The sequence below is a fragment of the Clinocottus analis genome, unplaced genomic scaffold (genome assembly GCF_023055335.1).
Source record: "Clinocottus analis isolate CAN_PGR_092001 unplaced genomic scaffold, fCliAna1.0.p SCAF_6, whole genome shotgun sequence".
Lineage (NCBI taxonomy): Eukaryota > Metazoa > Chordata > Actinopteri > Perciformes > Cottidae > Clinocottus > Clinocottus analis.
In genome coordinates this window covers 12924065-12935575 of record NW_027176218.1, presented here as the reverse complement: position 1 = coordinate 12935575, position 11511 = coordinate 12924065, and the positions used below count along the sequence as shown (strand labels likewise).

The window sequence follows — 11511 nt, the reverse complement described above, 5'->3', positions numbered from 1 at the left end:
GTCCTGGTGGGCTGGGGTCATTGTACCTCGGTCCAATAACCTTTGACCTCTGACCCCTGCCGAGATTTGTTTTTATTGGAACATAGATCCTTTGAGTTACGTCTCAAAAAATCCTGCAAGACTCACAACCGAGACATGGAATTCATAAAAACCTAATAAGAACAATAATGGCAACCCACTATAGTGGTTTAATCATCTCACCTGAGTGCCAATATCTACTGAATATTTCAGAGGAAGATTGGTGATCCTGGGTGTATGGCCAAGGAAGTCCCTTTTTGCTGTGAGAAACCTGCTGCATGACCTGAAGATCTCATCTCTGACATAACCAACACACTGCTTACACTAACGTATGCCAACCTGCCTACTCAATGGTTACAACAAGTAGCTCCTTATTATGGGTTTCAAAATATGTCTATATTCACTAATAATCCAAGTGTTTATAAATGAAACTAAGAAAGAAAAAATGTATTGAACAATTACATTTCAACTTACAAACCCGGTTAACACAGATTTGAAATTATGTCAATATGTGGTTGAAGTGTAGACTTTCAGCTGTTTAGGAGTCACAACCGAATCACAATTATTTAGGAATCACAACCATTTTTACACAGTACCCAACCACATTTTCAGAGGCTCAAAAGTAATTTGACACGTTTTACAAATGGTTTGATGGCAGGTGTGGCCTGTTCCCTCTTTATTTCATGACAAACTAAGCAGATAAAAAGGGCTGGGGGTCATTATACATTTTAAATGTGCATTTGGTAGCTGATCCAAGGAACTCTCAGCAAACAGTGGCAATGCAAGTGAAGGAGGTCACTAAAAGGCTGACAAACCACACAAAATCAGGAATACTCTGAATGAAGGAATGTCATTGTCAATGTCTTCTTGAGTTTGAATACAGAAGGTTCACAACAAGGTGCAAACTACTGGTAACACTGAAGAACGGGATGGTCAGATTAGACTGCCAGAAAACTGAATAAGCCTGATCACTTTTAGATCTTATTTAGAAGATGAAACCAAGATTAACTTGTACCAGAATGGTGATAAGAGAAAAGTGGTGAGAAGGAAAGGAACGGCTCCTGATCCGAAGCAGACCACATCATCTGTCTAACATGGTGGAGGCCGTGCTGTAGTTTGGACTTGTATGGCTACCAATGGAACTGGGTCACTAGTGTTTATTGATGATGTAACAGCTGTGTCAAGTACCAGGAGGAGTTTTGAGATGTTTATGGTGATACTATCTGCTCAGATTCAGCCAAATCCTGCAAAACTGACTGGATGGCGCTTCTCAGTGCAGATGGATAATGACCCAAAGCATAATGTGAAAATGGCCCTAGCTTCTCAAGGCAAATACATGGATTATTCTTCAATGGCCAAGTCAGTCACCTAATCTCAACCCAAGAGAGCATGGTTTTCATTTCCTTCAGACAAAACTGAAAGCAGAAACAAACAATCAGCAACTGAAGGAGGCTGCAGTAAAGGCCTGGCAAAGAATCTCAAGAAAGGAAACTCAGCGTGTGGTGATGATTGTGGGTGTACAACTTCTGGCAATTATTGACTGCAAAGTATTAAAAATGAGCATTATAGTCACTACTATGTTAATTTACTTCAATCTCATATACATATATCGCATACAAGTTAAAGGTTTGTTTCCTGTCAAATACATTGTTCAAAAATGTTGCTACAATTACATATCTACACATTCAATATAATATAAATGTTTCACACACACAACTGACATGTAGTTCCTCAACAGGCGTATATATAAATCTATATTATAACACTGTATATTTGTACTGTCCCAAAAACGCAGCGAAGAGCAGCCCTGAAGTGATGGAGCCAGTGAGCCAGTGAGCGAGTGAGGGGAGTTTCCCTGTTGACAGAAGCAGAGCTCGCTGACACTGAGCCTGCTGCCTGCTGCCAACTAGCTGTTAGCTAGATAGCTGCAACCATTGGTCGCGTCCCAACCAAGCTAACTCCTCTTTCCTCCGATATCCACCATGGATTTGAACACTATGTTGCCACAGCTCGAAACTGCCGACGAGGAGGACGTCGAGAGGTTTCTGCGGCAATATATTCGAGAGGTAAATCGCGGCTCTGCTCGTTTTTTTACGTCACCCACAACAAATTGCCATGCTAACGTCAGTTAGCTGGCGAGCTAGCTAAACAACTAGCGTTGGAATTAGCTGAACATCCGACAGCCGACTGCTGCTCACAAATCACGTGACTGCACTTTAAATAACACTATAAGCACACTTTAGCCTTTTGTTGGCGGTATTTGGGAACTAATTAAATCATTTTAAAGAGACCGGGGTTTATTCATAGTGAGGACCGGGGTTTATTCATAGTGAGGTATATGTGTGACATGTCTGGCTGAGTTGTTTGGTGTCCACAATGAGCATCTTATCTGTTTCAGAACAGTCACACCTTCAGTTTTGACCAGAAGGAAGAACCCCTGCGCAGTGTAAGTACTAGTTACCTGAGCAGTCCTGTCATCATGCATTCAGGGTGGCCTAGTTACGTTATTATCAATACTTGTTTCATTTCAGAAGCTGTGCCAGAGTGTGTTGTCAGTCCTCGGGAGGCTGGCGAAGCCTAGCTGTCAGAAGACATGTCTCGAGACACTGCGCATCCTGTCCAGAGACAAGCGTGTCCTTGCACCTGTAGCCACCACTGAGGGCATGCTGATCCTGGGAGGACTGGCGAGGCTGAGTGCTGGAGAGGAAGGCGATGACAACCAAAACATCTCTCAGGAGGACACCCTGTCAGAGGAGCAGGAAAGGGTGGTGGTGGAAGCCTTGAAGTGCCTTTGCAATGTGGTGTACAATAGTCCTGCTGCTCAGCAGGTTAGTGTAGACATGCAGCTGGTTCATGGCCTTTGTGCCACCCTGCGTACAGCCCGTACATGGCACCATGAGGTGGGCCTCTTCACACTGCGCCTTCTCTTCTTGGTGTCTGCACTAAGACCTGATGTGAGAGGGGTTTTAAGGAGAGAAAGACATGCTGTGAGACTACTGACGGAGGTTCTGGAGCACACCCTGGATGTGAGCTGGGTTGGTCCGTATGAAGCTGCCAGTCCAGATCCACAGGCTCTGCCCATGCCTGCAGAGGACAATGAGAGAGCAATGGAGGCGCTCAAAGCCCTGTTCAACCTCACACTGTCTGACACTGGTGGTGAGGTGAGTGTGTTCAGCTTATGTGTTGTCTGTTGCAAGTTAGTCATTTTGGTTTGTTTTCTTTCTTGTTATCTTGCAACTGCATTAGCAGAAACCTGTGCATTGATGAAAATGTTTCTAGCTAGGGTCAATTGATGAATTTTCGATCAGACTGTTCCACTAAAGGCAAATTATGTCTCTCTCTCTCTCTCTCTCTCTCTCTCTCTCTCTCTCTCTCTCTCTCTCTCTCTCTCTCTCTCTCTCTCTCTCTCTATATATATATATATATATAAACAATTTCAGTGTAAATGTGACATAATATAAATAGTATCTTGATTGTCAACATAAATCAACCGCATCAATTTACACTATCAGAAACACAAATGCAATTTGTTATGACCTGTGACTAGCGGCATTTAAAGGGCCAGCGCAAGACAAGTCAAGATGTCCGTTTGAGTTTTGGCCACGCCCATGGCTGTGATCGAAGTGTCAAGAATTTCATCCAAATCTGTTCCTAACCACTTTTCCATGATGGAAAACATCATGAAGTTAATAAAGATGTGAAGGAGAATTCATAAGGTTTCAGGAAAAGACAACCGCAATGCTACTCCAACTCCAATTACATGATGGTGGACTAATATTTTAGTTTTTTGCTAGCATCTTTAAGTATAACACATAGATGATGACTAGGGTACAGTGACAAACTCATGGCTGGACAACTCAAGGAAGGATTCCTGTCAACACAGGATCACACCTCCTGAAGAAGGATGTTTTATTGAAACGTATCCATAGTGTACAATTAAACGGTGAAAGTTTTGAAAGCTGAATTGCGCATTGCTTTAAATGTTGCTGCTGCATAGGCGACATTATCTCCTTTCGTCAACGTCTGTCCAGTGTACCGTAGGCTAAAGGCAAAAATAAGAAATGTAGCATTGAAGCACCTTTCCTTAGCATTTAAATAATTAAAACAGCACATATCATTGCTGTCACTTAATTCTTCCGGGTCATTTTACTTAGGAATCTAGTTAAGCAAAAATATGTTTCACCCATAGCGTAGTGTCTATCAGCATTGAGCCATTAATAATTTAAGTATTCACACCTTTTCTTTTCCTACTGTGCCAACATGTATCTCTTTCATCGACTTCTCACATGCCAAAACGGTATAATCTTAGGCTGTGAATGCAATGGGAAGATATTTGGTACATACACTTTTAGACCATGTGTCAAGTATTACATTTGGTTGTGATTGATGTCATTCATGATGTACTTATCATGTAATAGTTTGTATCTAAGGCTGATTCTAAAAAGATATTGTCAAACATTTAATGCAATTTTGACTGAAGGGGACACATGACTGCGAGGACAGCATCTGACAAAGTGTAAGTCTTAATGACACTATATTTAGTTATTAGTTTCAAGTAAAACCCTGCTCTCCTCTTTGACTCTAGAAATCCAAACTTCCTCCTCCTCCTCTGTTTTTTCAAATCTAGACTTAAAGCGTTGAAGTCACTCCATCTAGCTCTCCTCTTTTTGCTCAGACTGGATGTGACCAGTGTGTGAAATCGGGGGTTGTGTTCCAGGGTTACGCTGAACTGGTAGACAGACTCAATATAGACCTACAGGATTTCATGGATATAAATCGAGGCGATCAACTAGGCTGTACACATTTTGCACACACATTACCAAAGACAATACCGAGACAATAAGAAAGCCCTTTGAATAATGAATAATTGTGAAAGAATTGCTTTAAAAGTCATTTTTAGTCACAATCTTGCATATGACAAATATTTGTAAAAAGTTTATTCCTGAAACGCCCCCAAAATGTAACTTTCAGGGGTTTGTCGGGTTTTGATCGAGTATTTCACACTCTGGTTGTGATTCCTCACAACATTTTAAGGCAGCTAATTTTTCAGGTAGGCCTTTGCTTCCAGGTCCCTGTCCTTGTAGTTTGAGGTTTTCTGTCTCATTGTTTTCTTTACCTCTAAACAATTGAACGTTCTGCATTGGAATTAACTTTTTGTCCGTCCTTGATTTAAATAGGATGTCCACCATTTCAGACTGATCGCTGCCATCTTGCGCCATCTGTTGATGCTGAAGACTGAGACCGAGGAGAAAACAGAGGAAGCACACAGGTGAGAAGTCTGTCCTTCACTCTTATTTGAACTCTTTTAGAAAGCTACACCGTTAACATTGATTGAAGGCGCTGCTACCTGTGAATTGCATAGAACATTTCTACATACTGACAAAGTTCTTCCACCAATCCGTCAAATCACTTGTGTCCAAGTTTCTCCTGTGATTTGCATGTTAGCACTGAATGAGAGAGCTGCCCCTGCAAATTAAGACTGAGAGCACATTCGTTAGGTCCGTTAGCAGACCGGGGTGTCGTGGGAAAAACGGAGCCTCTGTAGCCTTTCTGGGTGGTTGATCGATGCTCTTAGCTGTCGCAATACTGCGGCAGTATCTTCTTTTCATGTTAATTTAATGCAGGAATGCCAAGAATTCATAGATGGAAATTTATGCAGTGTTATCTAAAAGAGACTGATGTTTCTCTTGACCTGTCAAGTCACTGGCTAAACTGGTCATGGGTATTTGGGCTATTGATCAACCTAACTAGTGTTATCTGTGAATGTGATGATCTGACAGAACCGGTTTAAGGGGAGTGTGAAGGGTTAAAGTTGTATTTTTAGAGAAAATTAAAAAAAAAACACTTTAAGGAGGGTTTGAGGTGTTCAATTTCAATCTCAATTTCATCAGACATTGTTGCGTTAGGATTACAAACACACAGCACGTGTTTTTAAACTTGATTTTTAAACTGTTTCTTTATCGCTCCATGTGTACTTAGTAGTACTTTCTGCACCGCTGCTGTGATGGTGAGGTAACCTTACACCTTCTGTATGGTTACATTTGGTTGTTTTAATAAAAAATATCATTGAATACAATATTGAAATATTGATCAGACAACTTTTTTATGTTTATTTTGGGCAAATTAATTGTTCTGTTACTTCGGAATAAAAATAAAATATTGACTTGATCGACCAATAATTAAAATAAGAAAAAATAAGAATCATCAATAGGTAGGTGCCGCCCTAAAATTAAGAAACTAACTTTAATATCGGTTCGCATGCATTGAACAAGTAAGAAGATGTTTCCAATTATTGAGATCTTCTTTTAAGGCGGAGCAACACACCACTTTGTTCTCCTCACAATTCTAGTTATGCGCATTAGAAGATATTTGGCGTTGGCACCAGTCACCATATGAGATTTTTACTCCATCGGTGCCGTCCAGCTTTTACAGACACCATCTTTTTGTCCTCTCAAATTCACTGTTTCAGAGTTCTCCTCTAAAATCTGTCTTTCTTTGTTGCTAGTTGGCTGTTGCAAGTTTTATTCATGAAGGTAGACATTTCTAGTTACTAAACACAGCTGGAGATTTTGGTGGTGGTGAACACTTCAATTATACACCTTTATTTCCTGTACATTGTAAAAACTACACTCATCTCTATTTTCAGGAGAGCAGTGTGGCACAGATGGACGTAAAATGTAATCAATCTTTACTTGAAAACAACTTTTACCAGCTGTGAGCCAGATCGCATAGTTCCCCGTCAGCTGTTCCAACATGTAGATCAAAAACAAGAAGAAACAAACAAGATTTGTTTCCCTGTTAGAGGGAGTTTACTATCTTTATTTGGGGAGTTTTTACTGATCCAATGTGAGGTCCTGGGACAGGGATGTTATGTCTACAGATTATAAAGCCCTCCGAGGCAAATCTTGCATTTGTGATTTTGGGCTATACAAAATAAACTGGATTGAATTTATTTGAATTTGGTCCTTTACTTTAGGGGTTATTGACTTTGGAACAACTTGTCGCAAGCAAAACATTCCAAGTCTTATTTTTTAAATCATCATCTCCACTTCTTCACTAAACGTTGGCCTTTCTCTCATCTCAGTAACTGCTGATTTCTGAGTGCCTTTTAATCACTCAACTGTTAAATATTGAATATTTTTGTAAAGATCTACATAATTAGAATTTTTCTGAATGTATTTCCAGCCATGCCATCAACCTGCTGAATAATCTGCCTGTGTCCTGCCTGGATGTGTTAATCGACGTGCCTGTCCAGGGCGGACTAGAAATATATGGTGGGAAAAATATGGATGCAGTCCAGATGCTAATAGACTTCATGGCGAAAAGGATGGACAAGGTAAAGTTCATCCTCTGCAGCAAATACATAGAGAGAGCTGGCTGGTAAACACTGAAAATTACATTATTTAAAAAAAGATATATTTTGCAATATAGTGATACAAGTGGAGTACATTTACTTGTTGTAATTGACACTTCAGGACAAGCGTACATATAAATTAAGAAGATGCACACATAGACATATAGGCTCCTTGGCCTAGCTAGCTTGGCTAACTAGTGTAGCATAGCACAACATGACACAACGCGTTACTGCATGTCATTCAGTTTTTCACTCACATCTCATCTTTACCTCCTTATTCGTTACCTATTAGTGCTCCGCTGAATAAAACCTATCCACAGTTTGTGCAGCTTGTGAAGTGTTTGTGGTTTGTGTCACTCCAAGCAGGGCTCCAACTACAAAGAAGGTTTGACTCCGGTGCTCAGCCTTTTGACTGAAGGATCCAGACACCACAGGGAGATCCGCAGATATATCAAAGCTCAGGTACAGTAGCTTCAGACATATTTAAAAGAGGTCATTATCAAACAATGTCTGACATTTCTTATGGAGTTGCTCTTTTGATGTGGAAGGCCAGCATCTGCCCCCTTGAAGTGTTTGAGGAAAGCACTGACAGCTCATAGGAATCTTAACCAGATTTGTGTTACTTTCTTGCTATTTAGTGATGTGTGTGTTCATTAGCCAGTTACTATGTTTGAGAGGTTGGTTAATGTGACAGAAAACCAATAATCTGAACTTTTCATGATGTACACCTACAGGTTCTTCCCCCACTGAAAGATGTAAAGATCAGGCCAGAGATCGGCACCACCACCAGAAACAAGCTGGTTCGCCTCATGACGCACGTTGACATGGGTGTGAAGCAGACGGCTGCAGAGTTTCTCTTTGTCCTCTGCAAAGAAAGCGGTGAGCAGTGGTCAGGTCATGGGAGGAACATTGGGTTCAGCGCATCAGAGAGAAAAGAAAAAAGAGAGAATGAGAGAGCAGGAAGGACGTCTTCAGTTGGATGCTTATGATGATGGAGTGATCACACAGGAACATGTATTTGTAACTGCACAACCTTCAGTGTGGTGTGGTGTCTTGTAGTGGACAACCTGTTGAAGTACACCGGCTATGGAAACGCAGCAGGACTCCTGGTGGCTCGAGGACTTCTCGCTGGAGGGAGAGGAGAGACTCAGTACTCAGACGATGAAGACTCCGATACAGAGGAATACAAATCTGCTAAACCATTGTGAGTGCTCTGCACCGGTCTGAGAATAAAGCATTGACAATTCAGTGTCAACTTGTTAAATATATTAATCTGCATACATTGATTGAGTATGAATCTGTTTGCAGCTCTTCATTATTGAGCTATATTTAAAATTCTTAACATTAATAGAGCAGCAAACAACTATTTGCTTTGTAAAGATATAGTTGAGTAGTGTCTACCTGAGCAGAGAACGAAGCTGCTCTCCCTCTATGTGTTGTAATCTGAGCTTTTCTTTGTTTTGTCGGTCGCCCGTGTATTTGGTACATGTTAGTGCATGTGATCCCGCCCCACTGGTTTGCTCCCGGCTGCATGTTGAGAGGCAATCAAAATGCTCCTAATCTCAGATTGCGCACCTTTTAATCTTGCTCATCTGCTTGTTCCAGCATCAATCCTATCACCGGTCATGTGGAGGAGCCGATGCCAAACCCCATTGAAGAGATGACCGAAGAGCAGAAGGAGTACGAAGCCCAGAAACTTGTCAATATGTTTGACAAGTTGTCAAGGTAAACAAACAAACTAGAAAAGGGAGAAAATACCTATTTAGGGACTGCTGAATTGATTTCAGTCATAATCCTGTAAATATTTCTTGTAAATATTATATGAGAGAGGACAGTAGAGAATTAACAGGAAATGAGGAGAATGAAAGGAGGGACGAAACGCAACAAAGTTCCCCGCTTGGACTCGAATCTGGGATGTTTTGATAACATGGTCCGTGTCTTAAACCCCCCCACCAGTATCCTACTCTTATATTCAAATCATAAATGTAGTTTATGACAAAAATGGTGGAAGAGTTTAGTTTTATCTAGAGTCACACACATTTACTTTTTTTATTTGAATCTGTTTAACACATTGACAGCTCTTTGCTCTATTTAACAGTATTTAACCATTCAATTAAATCTGAATTTTAATCTGAATTTTATTGAATTTTCTCAATCCTGAATATCTGGATTCAAAGTGTACACACACACACCTTTATGAACATTCTATACAACCAAAAAGTGTATTTACAACTTTAGACACCACAGAAGTCTTTGACAAGAAACACAATTCATTATTTGTCTGAGGCTCGACTAAGATTATTAACTTTTTCAGTTTGAGCAACTTCCTCTGCTCAAATTATTCATATTATTATTTGTGTCCTCCTCAAAGAGCGCTGCAGTATTTGTGTTGACCTTTCCTTCCTGAGCAGAGGCGCACGTTCGTCACAATGCCTGTACAAAGGTAACAGTGAGCATGCTCCCTGCCAACCGATTCATCAAAGGAAGAATCTCTTGCCGTTAGCGGCAGCTTCAATTAGGCCTGGGCCTCCAGCACGCCGTAGCATTCAGCCGGAGTAAATGGAAGCTGCCGGCACGCCACCGCAGCATCATTACCACAGCTCTGTTAATTATCACCTAATTGGGACACAACGTCGGCTTGATGGTCCTGGTTCCTTTATCTGCCACGTTCAGGTTTTGGATGACACTCGTGTCCTGACTTTATTGTGTCTTTCTGAGGAGCCAGTCAGACAGGGAGTGGGCTGAGACAGAGGTACAGCTAACAACAAAGCAGTTTGGGTGGAACGTGGACAAAGAGGAAGGGACAGGGGTGAACAAATGTACAGACATAAGTAAGCTGACCTCGTTATTGTTAAGCCAAATAGAGGGTTGAGCTGTAATGAGGCACGTGTGCCCAGAGGAGGAAGATTCCTTTCTGAGGCTGCAACTTCTTTCTTCTCTTCCTGATGATGACTGAGAGGTGCTTCCTCAGTACCGGCTCTAAGGAGATCAGCCAGAGCCCTGTAAGAATGTGCTCCCGTAACTGCTTAACTGGTCCTCCAATTAGCACATATTCTGCACCCCCTCTCACATCTGACAGTCCTCTGTCACTGCTGAGTACGAGAGGAGGGAATATTTTTGCGCTAATTGGGAGAGATAGTTACATGTTTTTGTTTGTCCTTGTTTTACCTGCTGACTTTAACCAGTCATATGAGGCTGTGGACTGTTGGGGCTTCTCTGCAGGTGTTGTCACAGAATTATTTTTATTTTTTAAATGCTAAAACATCTTCAGATTTAATCACACCACAAGTCTCCTCCAGAATGTAGAACTTAACCTGCAGTTTTCCAAGGATGAGTTCAATGTAATTGGAGGAATCAGTGGGAATTACATGGCCATTTATTTTTGAATCTCTTTACAAATGAATGTAAATGGGTCCTTTTTTTATATTTGTGGTAAATAATTCTTTGATAAATCATCTTAGAAGAAGTGGTGACACACAGAACAGGTATAATTGGATTAGGATGAAGGAGTAGCTGCGGCTTTGAGGAGATTAGTTTGAGTGCTGATCCTGTAATTAATCTGCTGGAGAGGAGGAGGGAGGCAGTGAGGATGGCCAGACCGGGGCAAGTGTCCTTGAAGGGGAATAGGGTGGTCCTTGAGTTCTCGATGTAAAAGTAAAAGCCCTCCTAAAACTTTGTTGATACAAAGGGTCCTGAACAAAGTTGGGCTTTGTTTACGTTGGAAATATATAATTTATACGTTTTACCTTCCTATCCAACCTTTTTCTTTTCCAGCACATCCAATGTTTTTCTTTTTGTGTCTACAGGCAGAACGTGATCCGGCCAATGGGGGTCAGGCCCGACGGGACGTTAGCACCTCTTGAAGAAACTCTCTGTGATCCCGTTGAGGACTCAGGATCAGACTCTGACTAGTGCACTTCACATGTAGGCCACATTTTCCAGGCCAAAGCCTCTTGGCCCAAACACATCTGGAGCTGTGTCCCATTTCAAGATTGGACTTTTTTGCAGGAAAGTGCCCATGACGGTGGGTCAGTCTACTGTGACTGTGCAAAAGTAGCAGAAGTCAGACAAAAGATCCACACGCTGTACCGATGCCTCCCAAGGAAAAAATAAATCTTATATTAACTTAAACATGCAAA

General features: G+C 41.3%; 1 protein-coding gene across 2 annotated transcripts; it reads left to right on the top strand.

Annotated features, from left to right (window-relative positions):
- Window positions 1–1905: 1905 nt before the first annotated feature.
- On the top strand, window positions 1906–11511 carry ric8b (RIC8 guanine nucleotide exchange factor B). 2 transcript variants are annotated; one of them, XM_068603012.1, is made up of 10 exons: window positions 1906–2084; window positions 2417–2464; window positions 2550–3179; window positions 5196–5287; window positions 7204–7354; window positions 7739–7834; window positions 8107–8251; window positions 8432–8576; window positions 8978–9097; window positions 11179–11511. In XM_068603012.1, exons 1-10 carry the CDS (start codon window positions 2001–2003, stop codon window positions 11282–11284), a joined length of 1617 nt encoding a protein of 538 aa, XP_068459113.1. In that variant the 5' UTR covers window positions 1906–2000; the 3' UTR covers window positions 11285–11511. The 2 variants fall into 2 exon arrangements, with proteins under 2 accessions (XP_068459113.1, XP_068459112.1); XM_068603011.1 differs by having other exon boundaries at window positions 7736–7834.